At 50.5% G+C, this 22,158-nt stretch overlaps 9 protein-coding genes across 9 annotated transcripts in view; 6 read left to right on the forward strand and 3 right to left on the reverse strand.

Annotated features, from left to right (window-relative positions):
- Positions 1 to 526: 526 nt before the first annotated feature.
- BDZ99DRAFT_568132 (uncharacterized protein) lies at positions 527 to 2,464 on the forward strand (the record flags this gene model as incomplete). Its single annotated transcript, XM_033727754.1, has 5 exons — positions 527 to 654; positions 702 to 882; positions 999 to 1,869; positions 1,919 to 2,021; positions 2,068 to 2,464. 5 exons carry the CDS (start codon positions 527 to 529, stop codon positions 2,306 to 2,308), a joined length of 1,524 nt encoding a protein of 507 aa, XP_033579770.1. The 3' UTR covers positions 2,309 to 2,464.
- Positions 2,465 to 4,687: 2,223 nt separating this feature from the next.
- On the forward strand, positions 4,688 to 5,888 carry BDZ99DRAFT_243165 (uncharacterized protein). The gene is made up of 2 exons (XM_033713611.1): positions 4,688 to 4,710; positions 4,895 to 5,888. The coding sequence occupies exon 2, from the start codon at positions 5,036 to 5,038 to the stop codon at positions 5,570 to 5,572; it is 537 nt and encodes a 178-aa protein (XP_033579771.1). The 5' UTR covers positions 4,688 to 4,710; positions 4,895 to 5,035; the 3' UTR covers positions 5,573 to 5,888.
- A 433-nt stretch (positions 5,889 to 6,321) lies between these two features.
- On the forward strand, positions 6,322 to 8,177 carry BDZ99DRAFT_568134 (uncharacterized protein; the record flags this gene model as incomplete). Its single annotated transcript, XM_033727755.1, has 2 exons — positions 6,322 to 7,611; positions 7,660 to 8,177. 2 exons carry the CDS (start codon positions 6,322 to 6,324, stop codon positions 7,771 to 7,773), a joined length of 1,404 nt encoding a protein of 467 aa, XP_033579772.1. The 3' UTR covers positions 7,774 to 8,177.
- A 335-nt stretch (positions 8,178 to 8,512) lies between these two features.
- Positions 8,513 to 8,929, forward strand: BDZ99DRAFT_517121 (uncharacterized protein; the record flags this gene model as incomplete). Its single annotated transcript, XM_033725139.1, has 1 exon — positions 8,513 to 8,929. The coding sequence occupies one exon, from the start codon at positions 8,513 to 8,515 to the stop codon at positions 8,927 to 8,929; it is 417 nt and encodes a 138-aa protein (XP_033579773.1).
- Positions 8,873 to 10,105, forward strand: BDZ99DRAFT_243195 (uncharacterized protein). Its single transcript, XM_033713612.1, has 2 exons — positions 8,873 to 9,895; positions 9,941 to 10,105. Exon 1 carries the CDS (start codon positions 9,065 to 9,067, stop codon positions 9,893 to 9,895), a length of 831 nt encoding a protein of 276 aa, XP_033579774.1. The 5' UTR covers positions 8,873 to 9,064; the 3' UTR covers positions 9,941 to 10,105.
- BDZ99DRAFT_243196 (uncharacterized protein) lies at positions 10,106 to 10,658 on the forward strand. The gene has a single exon (XM_033713613.1). It carries the CDS (start codon positions 10,270 to 10,272, stop codon positions 10,597 to 10,599), a length of 330 nt encoding a protein of 109 aa, XP_033579775.1. The 5' UTR covers positions 10,106 to 10,269; the 3' UTR covers positions 10,600 to 10,658.
- Positions 10,659 to 10,944: 286 nt separating this feature from the next.
- On the reverse strand, positions 10,945 to 11,361 carry BDZ99DRAFT_517122 (uncharacterized protein; the record flags this gene model as incomplete). Its single annotated transcript, XM_033725140.1, has 1 exon — positions 10,945 to 11,361. The coding sequence occupies one exon, from the start codon at positions 11,359 to 11,361 to the stop codon at positions 10,945 to 10,947; it is 417 nt and encodes a 138-aa protein (XP_033579776.1).
- Positions 11,362 to 11,852: 491 nt separating this feature from the next.
- BDZ99DRAFT_517123 (uncharacterized protein) lies at positions 11,853 to 13,334 on the reverse strand (the record flags this gene model as incomplete). The annotated part of the gene is made up of 2 exons (XM_033725141.1): positions 11,853 to 11,922; positions 11,998 to 13,334. 2 exons carry the CDS (start codon positions 13,332 to 13,334, stop codon positions 11,853 to 11,855), a joined length of 1,407 nt encoding a protein of 468 aa, XP_033579777.1.
- An 8,570-nt stretch (positions 13,335 to 21,904) lies between these two features.
- The window catches only part of BDZ99DRAFT_243213 (TPR repeat protein), a 4,038-nt gene continuing 3,784 nt past the window's right edge, over positions 21,905 to 22,158 (reverse strand). Inside the window, exon 3 of the mRNA XM_033713614.1 lies at positions 21,905 to 22,118. Within this exon, the coding sequence (XP_033579778.1) occupies positions 22,083 to 22,118 (36 nt within the window). The 3' untranslated portion in view covers positions 21,905 to 22,082. The remainder of the gene's footprint in view (positions 22,119 to 22,158) is intronic.

Genomic DNA, 22,158 nt, shown 5'->3' on the forward strand with positions numbered 1-22,158 from the left:
GGTCAAGATAAACTATATAATAAATTTACGCGGCCACATTACTCTACCATTAGTGCGATCATCGGGGTCCGACCCGATTACTCAACCTAACACGCCTACTTGGTTTTCTTTTTACGCCATAAGCAGCGGAGTGCCATGAACTACTATTCGTTTATAATCTGGTATGAGTACTCGAGATCCCCACATCGTCGCTACCCTGCTTGTCCTCACTACTCTATTTCAGAAGCATCAAGGTACCCCACAACTGCGACGTCAATTCCCTCCAACACCACTCCGTGAAGCGTACGTGAGCGCCATTTGAATTTTAGCTAGCGACTAGCCCCGTCACCTCGCCCGTCACCAACTCTCGGAAGTGCGCACAGTATTCGCAAGAGACAATGGTAAGCAAAAATGATGACTTTGGGTATGATGGCAGGCTAAGATAGGTGCTTCAAAGTCAGGAGTCGGGTCACCACAAGCACCTCCCCCCGAGACAATCCAATTGAAAGATTATCTCGTGGAAGGTGATGCTATACACATAGTGACTATGGAGGAGCTTGGATATACTCCTATCATGGGCACATCGCGTGCTGCATACGTTGCTTTCTCTTTAGTTGACTCGGTGGGCAGCCCAAAGTTGAGAGAGATAACAGATAGCGAAGGAATGATTCCTAGGTAACACTGCGACGGTTTTTAGACGACTTCTTTCTAACCAGGCATAGGAAACTATGGACACAATTAAGCTCACGCTTCTCCCGCTTCGCTGGAATCGACATTGTACCTGCAATGTACGAGGAGTCTCAGATGAGGGTTGATAAGCCATCTGAAGGACATAACCCGGCTGGATGGCATAAGGACAGCTACCCATATACCTGTGGGATCATGCTGAGTGACACAGAGGGAGTAAAAGGGGGGGAAATGGTTCTGAGAAGATATCATGGCAATACAAGGATAATAGAACTCTTAGCAATGGTGAGTCTCTTCGAGTGTACTCAAGCCTCACTTACATCTTTTGCTAGGGAACAGCATTCGTGCTCCAAGGCTACCACGTTCCACACAAGAGAATGCCGTTTTTCGGTGCCGATAAAATATTCACGGCAATAGCCCCGTTTCGGCCTCGTTCATCCTTTGAAGTCGATGAAACCTACCTTGGAACATGCCAGCCAATGTTCAATACCACGCCTTATACTAGTCTTATCAAGTACCGACTTGATATGATTTGTGATATCGGTGAACGGAACTTAGAACACTCTCCAGCCGACGCTGCAAAGAAGATTCTATTGCTTCTGAAGCGAACTTTCACCGAAATATGGAATAACAATGATGACTTCTCGAATCCAATCCAACTACTAGGAAATGTAGTAAACGCAGCGAAAAGGCAGGCAAAATTTCTTGAAGACAGGCTCGTTAAAAAGCGAGGACCTGTGAAAAAGGAAGCCATGATTGCGTTTCTAGCCGAAGCAATATGCATTGTAAAGCGCGCAACAGATACTCTCGGGATACAGAGGCTTGGCGTTTATCAGAAAAAGGAAAGTAGGGTTGGAAGGGAGCACCTTGTTCGTCTTGCGACTCCTAGAGACCTTAACAGACTCGCTTTTGTCCTTATGACTGGTTTCTCTTTCTCACCAGTCAACCAGTATCTGCGGCCGAAATATTCAGATCACCCTGGAGATACCTACTATGACTACCTCCTCCAGATAGTGGGCCACTTCCTTAACCCTACCACTTGGATTTACGTTTCAGAAGATTCCTATGCTCCCGAGGAGGAGAAACATATTCCTGAGGCCTTTCCAAAAGACTTCTTGTGTCTAGCGACTGGCGATAAGGTTATCGCTGGTGTCGCCATCTGCAGCGGTCTTGAGCACCGGAATATAGAAAAGAAGGAGCGAGGTATGTTGCTTCTATTAGTTAGAAACTCTGATCCTGATGGTTACGGCAGAATTCTTGGAGATAATCAAGGACAACACTAAAAGTCAAGCTCGGGACAAGAACCTACTTGCGGAAGCATCCTATACCAAGCAAACTAGGGCCGAAAAAGAAAAGTATAAAGCACCTTGCAAGGGAATACACGGTTACTAACACGCATAGGATATTTGAGGGATGTAGTACAAAGGTCGAAGTTTTGGTTGTGCAACCTAGCTATTTTGATCGCGGTCATGGAAAAGCACTTGCCTCTGCATGCACAGAAGCAGCGGATATAAACAAGAGCAAAGCTTGCGTATCTGCTACCAAGAACAGCAAAAAGATATTCAAGGATTTGGGATTCGAGTTTGAGGAGTTAGAGGTGACATGCAAGTCTCCATTCTCAATATTCCTCGGAAAACGCTAGCTCACTTTTAGCTGCGAGGAAAGTGGAATCGGCGATGATGGATGAGACTTGATATGGCATGTACTGTACACTGGGGTGGTTTCGAGGTAGCGAAGCTAAGCGAGAAGCTTAGCACCTCCTCACTTCTTCTACTCAGAGATTGCCTACTTACCTACTCTTGTACACTCTCTTAACCTGCTTGCTTTGTTTTGCCTACTCTGCTGCGCTGCAAATGGTACAAATTTTTTCTCGCTTCCTCGATCTGCTGCAGTACACGATTGAGCTCCGTTAGTTACCACAACGTCTGCGCTTTGTCAGAACCCGCTGTGCCTTTTCACCTCGCACGATCTTCCTACAACCGCACGCCTCGTCACCCAGCCCTCGATCTGCACTAAAACCGCCTCGAAGGCCAACCTCTCCCTTCTCTCGCTTCTAATCACTACACATCCTTGTTGAACCTGATCCTGTAAAGCTGATAAGCCTCCCCTTTCCCATCGTTACGGTCCGCAGACCGACCGGCCAATTCCTTTCAACCCAATGTCTCCCGACATACCCATTCCGTCCATCCAGACAAACGACAAAGAGCTGTGGTTGAACAAGGAGCGCAGGGTAGATGGATCGTCGGTCGGATAAAGGCTTGCTGAACACATGCGAATCGCCGCTGCAGTCTCGGCCATAAACTAGACGGAAGAAGTCTTTCGAGCTTGGCAACTCGCACGACCATTTAACTCGTCCGAGGCTGAACGGCTCCAGACCTAATGGAGAGCATTTGAGCAGGCGAAGCCTTTACGCCCCCACCGCTCCGCCGATGAGCATTCTCGCCACCCTAAACCACTTTGCGGCCCGCCGAACCGTCGGATCGGTGTGCAAGCACTTAGCAACGCCGACGACTAGACACAGGAGTACGATGTACGCAACAAGCCTGACGTTGCTTTACAAGACCTCACCTCACCTACATCAAATTTTGAGGGTGAACCGCAGGTTGATTGAAAAGTTTTTGAAGTCTGTGGATCTGAAACGAAGGCGATGATTTGAACGCTGATACAGCAATAACAGCTGCCCGATATACGTCCTTGTGCGTTAGCTCCCGAATCTCCATTGCGTAGCAATCCCTCGTGAGCTTCCTGCGTGCAGGAAAGCTATTGCAGCATGGGGCGAAGTCAAAAAAAGCGAACACTGCTATTGGAGAGTTGTGAGCATTCTTTTTGGGAATACTTGTGATTTCTAGAAATAAAAGTTAAGCCTTCTCCACTACCGAAGGCTGGCTTAGCCACACGAATCGAGAGACAAAGATTTGAATACAGAGACATCATATATCAACTAAATAGAGATGCTGAAGGAAGAGTAAGAGATCAGCCCGAAAGTCGTGAATACCTACTAAAGGGACTAGGAGATTCCGTAACTGTAGGCTCAAGCTTCAAACATTCGCGGTCCATAGCTTATACCAAAGGCAAGGATGTGGCAAGATTATTCTCAAGGAGGTGAAGCGCCTCGCGGACGAGCCAGGTGAAATGGTTGGAGTGTCTGCAACTCCAAACAGTATGCCTGCTCTCAGAGATTATGGGAATTTTCAGTTCACGTATTTTAACGTCAAGATAGGACCGAATGAATTCCAAATTGGACTTGGGATTTACCCTTAATTCCGAGCTACCATGTCGTAAGAATAGAGGGTCATAGCATTCGGATGCGTCGCAGCACGACGGAAAGTGGCGAGAAAGAGGCAATTCTCGACGTATTACTGCCATTGCCAGAAGAAGCCGAGCAGCCAGCGGTGGTGAGGGACAATGGGAACGTTATAATGGAGAATTTGCCGAGTCATCGTGACATGGTTCGTACTCTTCTCGCTGCTAATGTCTTGAGGCTACAGATGTCGCCGCTTGATGCGTTAGTGGAACGTACAGGGGTCCCCAAACGGTGCCTCGAAGCGCTCTACCGAATTTGAGTTGCATACTGCACTGACCTTAACCCTTGACCCCTCCGCCCTTCCCCGACTGGCCATCTTGCCATGCAGCTCTCATGGCACCACTATAAACGTTGCCTTCTGCAAGTCTGCTTTCCCGCGCAGTCAGGCTATGCTAACTCCGGCTATGACCTGGTATGTTTCCGTCGCTACGCCCCGTCCAGGATTAAAGCAAGTATGCACCTTCAGCGGTCGAATCGGATTGGTGAGCGCTTTGGGGGAGCCGAAGCCACCCTTCCTCCTTGGCAGTCCCTGTTTGCTGACCCAGACTGTTTGCTGACCCAGACGTAGCGTTCTGCACGGCACTTCTCTCAGTTGTCTTTCTACATATCCTTCCATTCTCAACCTCCTTGCCATCAGACGGACGTGGGCCATCGAAACAGGACATCCGACGACGTTAACTGCCCTTGCCATCGCCGCTCCCGCGCTACAAGGCTGAGGCTGAAGCTCTAAACTGTTGCAAGTATGCTACCTCCCTTGCCCACCCCGCTAGCGCATTCTCTCGTGCCATACCTCTTTCTTCTCCCTGTCACGCTTTTGGTTGCTGTTCGTTTTATTTCATGTTTCCTGTTTCATTTTTTATCACTTAGAGCCTCTAGGCCTGCCCTCGCTGTCCTTCTGCTAAGCGCAATTCTAATGCAGGCTAGGTAATCCATCTAACGCCATCTAACGCTGCGCCGAATTCGCATTCGTTTTATCTACTGTGCGACTTTACAACTTTGCGACATTAACTTGGCACTCCTCTTCTCACACCCAGAGGCTAGGCTCGCCTTCCAGCACGCCAGCAAATGTCCGATTACAATTCTGACGACGCTTTTCCACGTTCCCCTGGCCTCAAACCCGTACGTCCCAGGGCTACTCCCTCACCCTCGCCGCCGCCGTTCATCCCGCAGCAAAATCACACAACATCGTCCAATGGACGTAAGACGAAACCGAGCCAAGGAGACACAGTCTTGGCGAGTTTCATGGACCCAAACCAGCCGGAATTAGCCCGGCTGGTCGGTGAACAAGCCCTTAATTCGGATTCTGGCTCAGAGGCCGATGAGGAGGACATCGTGGACCACTCGCCTCCAGCTAGTTCTGCCCATCAGACAGCCAGTCCTCCGGGTTTTGACTTGGCTGGCACCGCTCAGGCTGCGCAAACTGCCAATTCGGGAGGGCCGAAAGATACCACATCCCCGCTGCGGCGTGGATCCGTGCAAAGCGACTCCGGGGGGTTTGTTGAGCCCCCATGTCCTAAGTCGAAATTAGTAAATGCGGCATCGTCAAAGTTTTCATCTGCAAATGGTAGCCAAGCAAATAGGGCTGGCTCAGCCCTGATTTAGTGAAGCAGTTACCAGGATTAAAGCACTCCTTCGCGAAACCGTGCAGGAAGAGGTTTCCAGCTTTGCTCTAGGCGTAGTTTTAGATCTAGCTCCGCTATACCTCTTTCTTATAGCTGTCACGCTTTTCTTGCTCTCGCTGTTGCTAGTACTGTCGCTGCGGGCTTCTACGGTGGCGCACGTCGTCCTGACTGCCGTCATTATGGGGGCAATTGGAAAGACATTGTGGGTGGCTCTATGGCGGCACGGGTATCGGTAATGCGGTCTTGGGAGCATCGCTCTGGAGGTCGTTCGTGTCTGGCCGGCTAGGGAATCAAGGGGCGGCTGGGTGCTCGCTCGTTGGCGATGAGGAGAGGAATCGGACCCCGTGGATTCTGGCCTAGTCTTGTGTAACAAAGGAGAGGTTTAAAAGAATGGATGCCGCAACTCATCAGAGCCCTTGACATTGCGACTTGATACGCCGAATTGCCTGGGTGATGCACTAAGGACGACCGCTACGCAGGTGCATTTATGTTTGAAGAGAATAAAGTGGAAAGTAGGCGAATGCAGACTAAGGATATCGGCAGCGGAATTGGTAGCCGTTGAGGGACGCGACAACTGAGGGCGTGGAGACTCAAGGTGAACGTTGTGGAATATTACTTCATGTGGCAATTTTCCACGTCCGTGCCTCGAGTATTAGTAAGCGCTGAGCGCTGGGTTGAAAATTTCCACATGAAGCAACTTTCCACACCACTCCTCATCAGGTTTGAATTATGCCTCCTGCTAAACGAAGCGAAGCCGAAAAACGAGAACGAAAGACCGCCCAGCAGCGTGCCTACCGAAAGACTGCCCAGGAGCGTGTTCACCAAAATAAAAAAGTGGATATATTTCGTTACATCTTGCCGAATGCAATTCGCAAGACCGCTGTACGGAAGAATATCACGCACGACAAAGTACAAGACTACCACTTTCGAGACCAGGCTTTGCAACAGCTTCGACAATTGCTTAATAGCTCTCGTGATACGTGGGGTCTGTTCACAGCCTCCACTGTTCAAGGAATCCTCAATATCGCTGTCGCCCCAACTACAAATCTGGACCCCAGAGTCTCAATTGATCAGGCCCAGGCTCTATTCCTAACGACGATTCGGGCAAGCGAGGTTCTAAGATCTCACCCCGCTATAAAAGTCCCAATCTTCGGGCTGGGACAACAAGACTTCTCCTGGTCCGCACGGTCGCGGCCAATCTCTCAGCTCCTTGCCAAATACTCCGTGGATGATGTAGTAGATGTTAATATTGCTTCGCTTTCCAGAACCGGCGTTAGTTATAGTCGTAAGACTATAGGGGAGGTCCAGTCTCGCTTCAAGGGAAATAAAGACCATAACGACGGCTGGAACGTCCTGGATTTAAAAAACCCACTTCCAAACACTTACGGCATCTGCCCAAAGTTTCTTCAGAATGATAACTGCGACCTGCTTAATAGGATCAAAACAGCCGTTCTGAATCCGGGATGGGCAGGCCGGATCATCACCAAATCTAAGCAAAAGAACGAGTTTCGAGAAGTGGAAGGGTGGATCCTCCTTGCGGAACCTGGAGCCTACACGGGTCCTCACATGGACGCCTACGCCACCGAGACTTTTATTAATTGCAATGAAGGGGAGATTGGAATCGGATGGTTAGATCGCCCAACCGACGAACAACTAGAGTCCTGGGCGAAAGATCCGTCCAGTTATCGAGGGGGAACTTGGTGCTTTGCTGTGCTTCGCGCTGGAATGACAGTATGGTTTCCGGCTGGCTTTGTCCACTCTGTCTTCCGCCTTTCTGGTGATGGTAGGCAGACTATGGGCATCGGAGGGCACATTCTTCGCTGCTTCGCTATTGCACGGTGGGCAAAGATATTGGCCCTGCAATTAGCATATCCAAACTCTACAAATGAGAAGGTAACAAAAACGGCTTTCACGTATCTCCTGGTTGTGCTACGCCTCGTGAGGGATGCAGGAGCTCAAGGGAGGCTCGAGGAGTTCGGCGGGGAGAAAAATGTGGCAGAGTTTCGACAGAATGCGCAGGTATGTTCGTCGGTATAGTAAGAATGCAACATTTACTAACTGGATTAGGATTGTCACGATATTCTTAAGAGAAAATATCCTAGAATGAATTTAGAACAGCTACAGAAGGCCCTTGGGTGCCTACATGCGAGAGTTGAAGGCGATGGCTTATCGCTTTTATAAGCTATTCTATTGCGGTTCTATAGAGGACAGAGTCACTGGCGAGAAAGCAACTTAATTTACAGCCCTCTGGCTTGATTGATTGGCTGAAAGTGAGGCTCGAGTTGAGTTGAGTTGCTTATGGGCCTTTTTCAGACAGATTGCTTGTTCGTTGCTTGCTTGCTTGTTAAAATGCCAAGAGGTGTCCAGAATTGCGATTGCTATACTTTTTAAGCTGCATATGCGAAGGGGAGGCCACTAGTCGTGAAGAAGTTCCGAGCTAAAATGCGTGCACAATTGAAAAAGTCGTGATCCTCGGCATAGTGGAGAGGTTCCGACTCGTCTAGCCTATTGTGTTTAGCAGGTCACCTCGCTTTAGAAATTCGGGAGGTGTAAGAAATCTATGTTTTTATTGTATTGGCTGATAGAGTGAGGTAAGGGAAAGAGTGGAGATGGAGTCTGTTGAACTGTCAGGCCGAGCTTCAGCCAATTTGGACATCCCAGTTAGTGCCAGCGTATCATAGAGAACAACATGGGCTGCTCTCAAGGGTGCAGTGGAGCTGGAGCAGTAGAAATGCGGGATGTACAAGAGCTGTTGATTCCTGCGTATTGCTGTGCCGTAATCCTGCGCGTGGCTACTGGGCCCGTGCCCATGTCAGATGGCTCTGCCAAGCCCATTTGCGAGAGCTCAGCTCCCGCAACTGCCCTCTGCGCTTGCGTTCCCTGATGGCACACCCTCATTCTCCCCTCCCTTCTGCCCACCATGGACGATTCTGTGTTTATGCTCATAAGAGATGCTACAGGCTTCATGGAGTATCTCATCAAGGAGGCGTGGCGTATTCCAGCGGTTGGTGGCGAACCTCGTCGTTCTCGCCGGCATTCCAACTCTGCTCGAGCTCAAGAGAAAGAGATGTCCCAGGCGGATCTTGAACAGTTCTTTGAAAAGATAACCTCAACCACAGAGAACCTGAAAGCTCGATACTTCAAATTGAAGAGCCAAGCCAGCGCAGATTCAAACCACGTCGAGAACAGCCTTGATGACGCCCATCCCACCGAGGATACCAATAGCGAGGACAACGCTCTTCGGCTGGACAACACTCATCTCAGCGACAATCATGCTAAGAAAACCCATTCTGAGGATAACTCTTTCAGCAATGCTCATCTCACCGAGGACACCTAGAGCGAGGACGCTCTCGACAATACTCATCTCACGAAGGACACTCAGAGCGAGGTCCCTCTCAGCGATACTCATCTCGACAATGAATATCGCGGCCGCAAGGATGGTATTTGCCCGCAAGGTTTCATTAGACCTGAGATGATGCAAGCACGAGAGGAAGGTGAAGAGCAGACTGAGCAAGTCTCACCTTCGCCGTCGATTTCGCCTTCATCTTTGCCTTCGCCTTCGACTTCGCCGTTGACATCGACTTCGCCTTCGCCCTTAACCTCGATTTCGAAGACCAGCTCTCAAAAGACGGGTCAGAAAAGACGAAATGAAAATGATTCCGCGGGAAGCAAAAAGCCAAAAATCGGCGGGCAAACCATCTACCATATGCCTCGTCTCCACGGTGTTAATCATAATCAACTTGAAGAAACCCTTGCCGCATTATTAGTCGCTCATCCCGCGAAAAATACTAATCAGTCTGATCTCGTCCGAATCTTCTATGCTATCGCTAGCCCGGATGCTCTATATCAACTGAAAGACGTATGCATTGCTGCGAGAAGACAGAATCGTGCTCTTCCTCGGGACACTACGTCCATCGCTCACACAATTCAAGCCTTGGATGGTTGCGACACGCTCATTTCCTCTCAATCTATACTGCGCCGGTACTATCTATCTCGGCTTGCAAGTCATCGAAACAAACTACTAGACCAACACGACGGCAAGCTCGGGTCGACTCGTTCCTCCACACGCAAAAATGTTAAAAAATATTCCGATCGGTGTGAAACAATTGTTTTAGAGAAAATTGTTGCTGAAGGCTATCCTCTGGTGTCAAAGAAGTCCAACTCATACACAAGAAAAAAGAGCTCCTTACAGTTTAAGCTGAAATGCGGGCGGAGATGGCTTGAAATAGAGGAGAACTTTGGCGCTGGTATCTTTCCTCTTATACCTATTGGTGGGCATTATCATATAACACAAAATGAGTAAGTGCGTTCTTGAAGAAGAGCACTTCGTCAACTAACAGCTCCTTAGTATTGAAAAAATACCAACCGGTCTGTTCTCCGCTTTTCTCCAAGTTCTAGACCAGTTGCGCGGAGATTTCCTTCGGCAGATTAGCGAATCTGTTGCTCCAAACATCTACCGTATTTCTCAATCATGAGATGTGTGAACACGTGTATAGATTTGAGAGGATGATGGGTAGGGATTTGATTGTGTTTCATATCTCAAACATCACGCTTTAAATACTCACGGGGTTTTACTACGCGCCCAACCCTTTTATAGATCTCTATTTATATAGTACGCTCTCTGCTTAAAGGTTCCCTCCATATCACTACTGCAATGAAAAGTTTCTCTCACAGATTATGGCACGTCTTGTTGATTATCCAGATTCTGACTCAGATACTACTGCACCTTCACCTACCAACAGCGAAGCGAACCAAGCGGCCAATACCACAGGACCAAAGGGACTAAATCTTCAACGCCGGATCCAGAGGAATCGATACGAGTCATTTCGAAAACGGAAGAAGACTGTGCTCAAAAATGCTAAAAAGCTATATACCCGGGACAACGCAGAAGTATTACTCGTTATACGCTATGCTAGAAAGTGTGAGATTTACGAGTCCCCCAATTGGCGTCCTTCAACGCTTGAACAGCTGGTATGTGGTCGGTTGTGGATATATACCGTGATCTAATTCATCTAGGATCAAATGTATCCTCCTCCGATTAAGTTCGGAAGCCACGTAGTATAGGATATCAAATACTATTCTGCTTTACATGCTTAAAGATTGAATTATTATATGTCCTAGTTACTCTGTGAAATGTGCTTGCAGCATGGATGGCCGCGAAGTAAGAGCGCTATATCCTACGTATTTATTGTACGGAATCGCAAATCCCACTACAGTTAGACGATGATGGCCGCGAAGTGCACTGGCTTATGCTAATTTCTTCTCTTATATACTTAAATCACTTAGAGGAATAGTTATGAAGGAGTTGAAGGGATTAAATGGTATTCAGTGCTCGATTTATCTGTTGTTCGCCTAATTCATCGAAACGTTGCATCGAATGATAGTATTAACAAGGTTTTGCAGACCAAGGCTGCCCAGATCACAATCCAAATCCACAAACGTGTTCTCTGTAGTCAAAAACCCGAAACGGTCGTTGCCGTCTGCCATGAAGCAAGACACACCCTGGGGAAATTGCGTAAGCTGTGCACTTGAAACCAAGAATTCGGACTGTCCAGAGGGATTCTTTGTGTCGATAGCCGTATCCGCAAAGGTATCGCGGACCATTTGAGCGCTCCTGTCAGCAGGAATCTGCTTGGCAACGTTGAGGCCAGTCACATCATTGGCAAGCTGAATAGTAACAAGAAGGGGGGGATTATTGATAGGAGCTGGAGCCGGGGCGGCGGAGATCGACGCGATCAAGGCAAAAATGATGGCGGTAGATAATATCATTTTGAAAGATGGCAAAAGGAGTTGGATAGTAGGAGATGTTGGAATAGATGGTGTGTGTTCGGACGGAGATAGTAGAAGATATTGGAATAGGTGGTGTTTGTTTGGATACAGATAGGAGAAGATGTTAGAGTAGCTAGATTGCTTTTCTACGCTGTAGGATGTAACATATATCTTAAACTATTTATAGGTTAGAGTTCTATAAAGATAGATTTCTAGAAATAGGTTCTTACTTTAGGAAAGAACTATTGCTGCATGCGTTCTCACAAATGTGGATACTACTATCCGTAGTGGAATAATCAAATACTGTAATAAGATAATAATAAACTGTTGATATAGCCCTAGAATATATAGAGAGATAACTAGAAGCCTATAATAGAAGAGTATAATATATTCTCGCATAATAAATAACAAGCTTGTGGTATAAAATATAGATTTAGGACTTTATCTTATAGAATCTAATATTTCTATATATATCTCTTACCATAATACGTCTAGACTTCTATAAATGGACCTGGGAAATAATTCACCCTTTCGTGGATCTCAACGCCACACCATGCTAGTCTTTGAAGTAAATCAGCGTGAGCAACTATGTTTAGGAACCTACTACTATGCCAAGAGCATAGTTTCCACACATACGGAAACAGCGGGTACATTTCCCTTAGAAGTCGTTCTTGATCGTAAAGTGGATCCATAAAATCCTCTAAGAGAGGCTTCGGATGGTAAACCATAAATCCTCTTAGCTCGTACCATAATGTGGTACGTATTGACTCGTCTTTATACAAAAAGTACTCTCTATGTTCAAGAGCATTCTTTTCGTTTAAGGCTGGATCAATAGTATCAATGGGCTGTGTGGGCTTGTAATAATCTTGGAAAGATATTACTAGGGATCTGCTATCTCCTAGATGTCTGTGCTGAAGGGGCGAGCTGTGCGCCTTGCGACCCAGATTGTATCCTCGATTGTGATGCTTCTTTTCGAGCTCGTTGTATACTTTCTGTTGTCTCCAGTTTGTAGGCCTCCATATCTCGCCTTGGTTTTGGGTAAGGGTTGAGCGATGGGCATGTATAGCATGTGTGCCGGTCAAAAAGCACTGCGAATGAGTGGAGTAAAACCGAGCGATATGCATAAAGGTGCCGAGACCTTCAAATTGTAGTCCGCCAAAGTTAGTTTCCAATCGAACCAGTCGAAGAGAGTTTCCTACGCGAAGCGTGCCGGTAATAATATTCGTATCGGGTAGCGTTTCTGGACATGGCTCTGGTCGCTCCAATGCTGTCACCACTTCCCATCGGTGAATTCCATGTCGGTCAGACTTTATCTTTATGCTGTCTCTTGAATCGTTTGTTTCTTCTAGAGCGTCGCGTAACAGCGACGCAATCTCATTAGACGATGTCTGCGCAGCTCTAACTGCCTTTATATGCTCCTCGTCCGGCTCCCCAAGGTGGTGGTAGAGGTTCCCATTGAACGGTCCTATAATAGCTTCGAGGCGCTGACTCAGAAGCACGAGCGAATTTTTCAAAGTGCGAGCAATTTCGCGGGAGACAGTAACTTCTCGGCCAGCGTTGAATGTGATGAGTTCAAATAGGCCTTCTGCTAGTGGCTTCCACTGAACTCCATTCTCTTCTAGGATCCTCATCATGGCGCTAATCGAGTCTATGTCGCCCTGACAAAAGAAATTGTAATCAGATTCGTCTTCCTGGGATCCGGGAGAGAAGTATTCGAGGAATCTAGATCCTGCTGCAATGCTACCAGTGTCCGCCATAGTGGCAAAAAGCGCTTCGGCATGAGGAAAATCTTTCCGATAGAATATGAAAGGGTTTTGGCGGTCCTTTATAGATCTTCTCAACGGAGTTAAGTCATCTTCACGATCATATTCAACTGCTTCGAGGGCGTGAACCGATTCAAGATCCAGGTAAGAGAGAACGATACCAGTAAGCTCTGGAGGTAATTCAAGAAACCTGGCGTGTGGAATAGCCATTTGAAGAGCTTTGATTGAATCCAACTAAACGCAAAGGGCTTGATGCATTTATTAGTAGGCTGCGCTTTTCAAATGCTAAATTTAGGATTTAGAGCGAGGCACTATATTTAGAAGTGTTTGCCTTGTTCCAAGAACTGGAATGCTTCATAAATAGAATTAACGTCCAGCATTCGCCTCGTTCATCTACCATGTATCATCAACGTACCGCTCGGTTTCCAGATTTTCCTGTCTACTCATATTCAAGAAATCTATGCCCAGCAGAAGAATGGGCAATCAATCGCTTTGAGGTACATATGCAGCAATGCCTGGTATGCACGCGAAGTCTTCAAAGCACGTGTCGTTATGGCTACAATGCTATCTGGGATGTCGTCAGACTTGTTCATGAGAAACCGGACGGAAATTTCTACAGCAACTTCAAAGAGAACGGAAGACCCGTACGAATCGAAATACCTTTGGGTTATGTTGCGACACGTCAACTGCTTCAAAGACCATCCAGAGGGGCGACATTTGAGAGACATCGAAGGCGTCCAATTCCCTATAGGATAGTAGAAGTAGTTGGGCGGATCAATGATCGACGAACCCCTGATAATATTGAATTATAGAATAAAGTATCTCCCTACTCGAAAACACACTTAGAGTGGAAAAATTCTGTGTGCTCCCCCTTCTCTATTTGTACTCTCATCTGGAAATGAGGCTCACGGCTCTCGGTGTCTTGAGAACTGCTCAAAGGAAGGTGCCTGTTGCCGTGGTCGTGCCAAGATATATGAAAAATATCGCGCGGCAGGTCTTTACCAGTTGCATCGCTGTGAGAGAAGATAAAGGTATGCTCGTTGCCTATGAATCGGTACTCAGCTTCACATAATACCATGCTTTCTCGCACGAACCCTCGTTTTTCCCACTTCCGATTGCCACCTCGTTCAAGAGGAAGCCGACGCGACTGGTTCGCGTGTCTGTTTGGATAGAGCATTCTATTCGCACGTCTTAGGGTTACCGCGGGCATAAGATGCACAATCTTAGTACCGGTGAGAAAGCATTGATTGCATGTGGTGTTCGATCTAAGCAATGTACCACATGGATGAATGCCGCTGTTGTATGATGACCATTCCCGTGCCTTGATTCGTACTAATATGCCTATTCAACGAGTTGATACAGGTATAGTACCGCTGTGCATCAGCCCTGTCAGAGATATCTTGAGTGGTCCTGGTCTTCGGATTGTAATATATACGTCGCGGATCGTTGTAGATCGTGTTGTCGTAGTCCGTGGGAAGAATATTGTGGTTAAATATAGGATGGTCATCCTCCTTACGGACACGAAGATATGCCCGAAGACGCACAGCGTCGCCATAGCCGATAATAACGCTGTCCAGGCTGGTATCCAGCATTGCACAAGCTAGCTTTTTCGCTGGGTCATTAAATATGACCCCGCCCTTCTCTAGTAAATACCTCTATCATGGCTCTAAGACTAGCATCGTTGCACTCCACATAGAAATCCCAACCCGAACATGGCTCGCAGGATCCAGGCACAATAACGTCGAGGGCACGGGACCCCAATATTACACATCTGCTGGAATCCATGGTAGAGAGAATATCGCCGGCAGTGGTGAAATAATGAGATATTTCGAGTTTGACATTAAGCATATCCTGGACCACGTTTTCCGCAAAGATGTTTCCCATTTCATTAAGTGTAGAAGCCGCCTCGGTCGGGGAGACATATTTCATGATGTGATCGAGAAGTTCCTGTGGCATAGTTTATAGAGACATTTTGCAAGTAACGCCGGTTTTGGAGGCGGGGTACGACAATTGAGGCTTTCTGGCGCAGATGCAAGTGGGAGAGGGCGCTGAAGCAATAGTCGGGAACTGCACTTTCAGCTTTGGAACATTCTATTCTTAGTCCTTGATCCTTAGAACGGTGTTCATTCTATAATTAGCCAGCATTACGAATACCACAGGAGCCACATTTAACTATTGTTAGGGCGTAAACTAGCAGGAAAAGGGGCTTGTATTGTGAGGGAGAGAAGCGGTGCGTAGGCAGGAGGCGTGATGGAGGTAACGGTTTGGGCCGCATCGGCTCTGAGACCACGTGATGTAAGGCACGTGCGTGCACGAGCCATTAAGTTTTCTTAACGTAACTAACTAACGTCCGTCCCTGGATTACGGAAAACCCACCGTGCCGGAAAATATAAGGGGTACATTGACTTTAAACAGCTTAGACTCTGTGCACACATCGAGATTTCCCACAATTCTATATAAATAGTGTACTGTAGCCACTCCTGAACGTTTAGAACACCTCCTACCTAAAAATTACATTCGCGTTGTTGCCTTCGCGCCTGATTTGCGGAGAGCCTTCTTTTATAGCGTAACCAAATTCTATTGCCACAGCACCTTTATCAATCTCCTATCACTCCTAATGCTCATAAAAGGGCCTTATCCGAGCCTTAGAACCTCGCTACTATACTGGTAAGTTGTTATCAGCCTTGTGGCTGCTTTCGCACGCAAATTCATGCAAGGTTGCTACCCTGGTCAGTACTTCCGGTCGGAAGCAATTACCAATCCAGGTAGGACAAAACGACCCCACATGTCTAACATAAGCATCGTGGTGTAATTTACTTATGTCATCCAGCAAGCCAAGCTTGTGGCTGTGAGCGTGTGGCTAATTGGGGCCTTAGTACCCCACCTTATATATCCAGTTAGGCACTATTGGCCTAGGCATGTGATCTATCACGGTACTTCTCTACCACAGCTTGAGCTAACGTGTGTGTGTGTGTGTGTGTGTGTTCTATTATGGCCATGCACCCTGTGGGTATGGGCCGTTACGATGCGCCAGCTATGTACATTCTGTTATCAGCCACCTGCTCCAGTTCAGAAGCCAACCATGAGACCTGCTGATCGTATATCTAACGCCATGCTCAACATAGGAAAGAAAGAAAAGTAATACGCTACCGTATGCTGTATGTAGTTGCAAGTTGATAGTGAGCCAAGTTGTTTTCTGGGGTCCCCCATCCGCAGGGCAGTTCCGGCGTCGTGCGCCTCTTAATCGGCAGCGCGCTGGCGGAGGCTCGTAGGTCGCGGCTCGCTGCCAACTAAGTCACGGTTCGTTATAGAGTAGGTGTAGGAATTCGTAGGCGCTGTCGCTCGTTGTTGTCTTCTTCCGTGCTTGCTGTCTCTTGGCTGACGGTCTGTAGACGTCCTGTGTCTATCGCGAACTGGATCGTGGCTCGCACCACCGCAATGTCTGGCTTCCATCGCTCTATCGGCCCGTCGATGCTCTCGCCCCCTTCTGTCCGGCTCGAATAGCCTCCAAGCGCGTACGAAAGGTCCGCAAATCGCTCTCCGTGCTGCAGCCGTAGCTGCCGTCTCTGCTCTTCCCACTTCCTGCAGCAAAAGAGAAAGTGCAGGATGGATTCAATCAGCCCGCACTCGCATTCCGCTGTCTCCGCTGCCTTGATCTTGTAGAGATATGTGTTGAGACTCGTCATGCCCGTCCGGAGCTGCGCAAGGATCGCAGCCTCACCGCTGTTCAGTTGCTGATACAGGGCTGCCGCCTTGCCCAGGTGGAGCGCCGCGTCGATCTTCCTCGTGAATTTGCCTACATCAGGTCGTCCGGCCAGAAGCGGTCCCGTTGTGACGTTAGCTTTCTTCAGCGCTTGCTTTACCAAATACCCCGGGCGACTTTCTCGCTGCGGCGCTTCCTCGCTCTCCCTTCTTGTTGCATTCCTGGCAAGCCCGTTGGCCCTTTCGTTGCCTTCGATCCCTGAGTGGCTGGGCACCCAGTACAGCGTGGTGTTGCTCATACGGAGCTTCTTAACGATCTCTGCTACCACCTCCTGGCACGCGCTTGCCCTCCAGCTCTGCACCGACAGCAGCGCCGACTGCGAGTCGGAGAAGATGCGTATGCTGGATGCTGGTACGGGGGACCCTGTTCGGTCGATGGCCATGCAAGACGGGCCCCATGGCCAGTTGGCTGCCTCGCTGATCGCCAGTAGTTCCGTCAGGTGTGCGTCCGCCTGGTCCCAGCTGGCCACCGTCCTTGAGATGGATGCCCCAGACGGCGTCGCGTATATGCCAATCCCAGCTCGCCCGTTCCGCACCGATGCGTCTACGAAGATGTCCACCTGTCCTGGCCTGTAGTCTTCGATGATGTTTCGCGCCTGTTCTTCGCCCTCGCAGACTACCACCTCGGGCCTGGCTACCCACGGCGGGCACGCATACGGCTTGACCTCCATCACATCGTCCATTCGGACCTCCTCGCACATCTCTGCCGTCCGCATCAGCGGCGACCGGTGCTTTGTGCAGAGCCGTTGTCGTTTGAGCATCCAATGCGGATGCGACTGGCCAAGCTTGTGGAGCGACACTTAGAACGCGATCGTCTGATTACGCAGTCTCTGCTCCATGGGGATCAGACCCGCTTCTACCTCTGCAATCGCGCCCGCGACCGTGCGGAAGGCTCTGATGACGGCTTGCGCCGTGATCCTCTGCGCCTGCATGAGGAGCTGCTTCATCTCGTGCGTCGCGATCGGGTACCACACGGGCGACGCATAGTCTGCCACCGGCAGCACCGCGCTCTTCGCCAGCTGCTTGACTGTCTTGAGTCGGAGTCCTTTCAGTCGGCGCAGCGCTAGCGCCGCCTTTGTTGCTTTGCCGGCCTTGTTCGCCAGGTGCGTCTTGAACCTGAGCTCCTTGTCGAGCGTCACTCCTTGTCGAGCGTCACTCCTAGGATTTTGACCTCGTTTGTCGGCAGGATCTCCTTCTCCTTGAATCGTAGCGCCACCGTGCTTTCCCTGGCCGCGCCTTTGTATCTGGTGAGATGGATGAAGGACGTCTTCTTTGCGTCGAATACGGCTCCACCGGTGCGCTCCCACTTCTCTAACAACGGCACTACCTCGTTTTGGATAATGCGCGTATTGCCATCCGCTGATGGGCCCATCACCCACGCCGAGTAGTCGTCGACAAAGGCCATCGAGCTGCCATTCTTAGATGCGCTCTGCACCAGGTCCGCGTTGAAAAAGAGGAACAGAATCGGGGCGAGCGCTGACCCTTGCGGAAGACCAGCCTGCGGGAGCGTCTGTACGTCGGATGTGTAGTTGTTGACGAGGATGCATGCCCGCCGGTCCGTGCAGAAGTCTTGCACCCACCGTACTATGGTTTCCGGGATCTGTCTTTGTCGTAATCTCCTAATTTCTGGTCCTGTCGCCACGTTGTTGTATGCCCCTTTGACATCGAACGACACCAGGGACAGCGTCTTCTTGCCTCTCCATGCCTTAAACACGTCCTCGCAGAGATACGAGAGTGCATGCGTCGTCGACCGCTGCTTCCTCGCTCCAAAGTGCGTCTTTGGCAGCAGCCCGTACTCTTCCACCAGGTACGCGATCCTCTCGGCCACCAGCGACTCCAGGGCCTTGCCCAGCGTCGGGAGGAGCGAGATGGGCCGGTAGTTGTTTGCGATCGTGTAGTCTCCCCTACTCGGCTTCTGCAGCGGTATGATCTTGGCAATTTTCCATTCGCGCGGCACCTTTCCCGTCTCGAGCGACTGAGCAAAGAGTTGCGTGATTTCGTCGCCTAGTACGGGCCAGAGCTCTCTCCATACCCGCGCTGGGAGGCCGTCTCTTCCCGGCGCCTTGTCTGGACTCGCCCTGAACACCGCATTCTTGACCTCGTCCTTCGCAATCGGCTCCCACGGCAGCTGGCTGTATCCACTCGGCGCGTCTTCTGGTTCGCACGGCGGCGGGGGCGGAAAGAATGCCCGCAGTAGCTCTTCTGCGATGTCCTGGTTTTCTGTAACAAGTTCGTCTTCTGCTCCCGCCTTCTTGATCGGAGGAACTCGGGCGAACGAAGCTGTCGTCTTTGTGTCTAGATACTTGGCCGCCTTCCATATATTGTCGCTGTTGTCAAGGAACTCCTCCCAATGTTGCTTCCGGTGCCGCCGGATGGTCCGGTGGAAGAGCCTCTTCCCCCCCATCGCCGTATTCCGCAGCTCCTCATCCACTCGCCCCTGCCGCCGCATCGCACACGCCCGGTTCCTCCAGTACGTGTACGACTTCCTCAGCGCCGTCAGATCTTCATTCCACCACCGTTTCATGTACGGTGATGGCCGAGCTCGCTCGCAATGTGTTTCGAGCGCCTTGTTTACCCACGCCGTCAGCCGGCCCGCCATCTCGTCTACGTCCCCAACCAGGAACCCTTGCTCCTTCTCTTGCTTCACCGCTGCCCTGATCTTGTCCCACGGCGCATTCTTGAGCAGCAGTCGCTCCTGCCTCTCCTCCCGGTCCACGTCCACGCTGAAGCGGGTCTGGATAGCCCGGTGGTCCGATCCGTACTCGTGCTCCCAGAGGGAGCACTTGACCAGATCTTCTGCCAGCCCCGTTGTCGCCAGCATGAGGTCGATCGTTGATTTCCCTCTTACGCATTCGTATGTAATCGTTCCTGCGGGAAGGAGGCTCTGCAGCGAGAGCTCCGCCATAAAGTCGATAATTGGCTCGCTCTCGTCTTGCCTCGGCTCGTTGCCGACGCTGCTTCCTCCCCATAGCGGGTTGTGTCGGTTGAAGTCGCCTGCGACTACTACCTCCGTATGTGGATCGCGCAGCTGCTCTTGCTGCACTACCTCTTTGATTATGTCCAGCCTGCTGGTGAGCGCCTCCCAGCTCTCATCCTTTGTCCTCATTGATTGAGGTCCGGAATGTATACCGATACCACCACCAGCTTCCTTCCTCCCACGTGCGCTACCACTGCCGTGATGTCTGCCGAGTCCACGTGCACCTGCGTCGTCGCCACGTCTCTCGACACCCAGATGCACGAACGGACTGGGTTCTGGCCTGGTCGCCTGCCAAACGGTACAAACGTCGTCCAGTGCGGGTTTGTGCCGTGCAGCACCACCTCTCCGTCTGCAAGAAAGCACCCGGGCTCCTGGCCTAGGATGAAATGAAAGTCGGCCAGTGCCGGGTCGTTGTGGAGCGCGTGCTGCGACTCCCTGCCTCTCCACATGTTCGCCTGGAGGATACGAAGCTCCTTATTCATGACGTTGGCGTGCAGCAATCCTGTCTCTCTCTTTCTCGTACTCGGGGCACTTGCGGTTGGACGCCCGGTGCGGGCCTTGGCAGTTCACGCAGCGCAGGTTGACCATCTCGCACTGCGCGTGTCCTTCCTGTGCGCACATGTCGCACGTCACTGGTCGTCTGCAGTCCCTCGCTCTGTGACCGATCCTCCTGCAGTTGAAGCACTGCACTGGCGTGCGTCGCTCTTCGAACCGCGAGATGATGATCCCGCCTCCGCCGAATGTCACGCTGTCCGAGTGCAGCAGCTTCTCTGCCTCCTCCTTCGTCGCCACCTTAATCACTACTGAAGCATGCTGTCCCCTGGGCCTCGGCTTTCCGAGCCACCGCATCGTGCACACCTCCACTCCGTTCTCTATGCCGAAGCGCTCCATCGCCGACTTGCTTACTTTCCCGCTCTCGGCGTCCATCGCCAGCGTCACCTCGATGAAGTCCGCCTTGACTGGATACCACTTGGGGCCCACCAGTCTCGCTCCAGGGATCTGCGGGTCCAGCCACTCGGCCGTCGTCTGCCGGAATGCCGCCTCCTTGTCTTTGTCCACGGAGAACTTAATCACACTCGCGCTGTCGTTCGCTCGCCACACCCGGAAGTCCTTGACTGTTGCTCCAGCAAGCCGTTCCACGCTGTTCATCCCCTGCTGAATGGTCTGTCTTGCCGTTTCCGTGGTCGCTACTTTGTCAACTATATCTTCTCTCGCCCTGCTAACATCGATCACCATCTGTCTACTGTCTTCCCTACGCGTTATTCCCGAGTTCGTCGATCGCGTCAAAGCCATGCCTGGTCCGGCCGGCCGGCCGCTGGCAGCAACATCTGCCCATGTTGGTGTTGACTGTGGTTCAATTGAGGGGGTATCGAGCTGCGCTCGGAGCTGTTGAATGGTCACTTGCAGTTCAGCGTTCTGGTCCTTAAGGTTCTGTTGTTCTGCTCTAACAGCCGCGAGGTCCGCTCGAATGCTCTCGATGGTGCTGGTCTGGCTCTCGATGGTGCTGGTATGGCTCGCGATGATATTGCTCAGCTGTACTATGGTCTCTTTCAGGCCTGTAATGAGCTGTATCACGTCATCTCTCCTGGCGCTTCTTCCTCCCTGTTCGGGAGAGATGGACTCCTCCCGGGTGGGGAAGGGCGGTAACCCATCGTCTGCCCATTGATGCGTGCTCGAGGGTTCTTCAGCACGTGGCTGCGACGCTGTGGCTCTGGTTCTGGCCTGCCTAAGCTGGGCTGCTGTTGTCTGCGTCCTTAGTGCCTGCTGCGTCTCTAGCACCTTCGCGCTCGGCTTCCTCGCGCGTGCTCTGGGAGCTGCCGGGGGCGGTGTCGATGGGATGCGGTTAGGGGTTGAGGTCGCCATCGGGGGTCCGGCACGATGTTCGGAAGGCCGCACGGGCCGCCTTACAGCGGGAACTAGTGAAGCGAGTCGCTAGGATTCGATATAAAGAATGTCCGAGATAAGTATCCTCCTCTTTCAACAATTCCCTCAGTTTGCTTGAGCTAGCTTGAGCTAACAAGAGTGTGGCCGGTGCGGGTCGGCCGCCCTCCCTGTATGTGGTGGCGAGATCTAATAGCAAATTCCTCTCGGCACTGTCAAGTATTACTAGTCAGCATATAGCTATAATGCTGCCTGCCAAGACCCTAGGACCCTCTCAGATACGAGTCGGGAAGGATGATTGAATCTGTAGGCCCTCTGTTTCACTTGAACCACATGCTCTAGCAGCTTGATTGCCTTCTTAATCTGTCCGTTCGCTTGGTATGCTCCAGCAAGCTCGTGCTGCGACGCTAGTCG

This window comes from Mytilinidion resinicola, assembly GCF_010093595.1.
Source record: "Mytilinidion resinicola strain CBS 304.34 unplaced genomic scaffold BDZ99scaffold_5, whole genome shotgun sequence".
Taxonomy (NCBI): Eukaryota; Fungi; Ascomycota; class Dothideomycetes; order Mytilinidiales; family Mytilinidiaceae; genus Mytilinidion; species Mytilinidion resinicola.

Bases quoted from the DNA above. Each gene is read 5' to 3' on its own strand.
- BDZ99DRAFT_243165 (XM_033713611.1), top strand. From the start codon at position 5,036: ATGTCCGATTACAATTCTGACGACGCTTTTCCACGTTCCCCTGGCCTC.
- BDZ99DRAFT_243195 (XM_033713612.1), top strand. From the start codon at position 9,065: ATGATGCAAGCACGAGAGGAAGGTGAAGAGCAGACTGAGCAAGTCTCA.
- BDZ99DRAFT_243196 (XM_033713613.1), top strand. From the start codon at position 10,270: ATGGCACGTCTTGTTGATTATCCAGATTCTGACTCAGATACTACTGCA.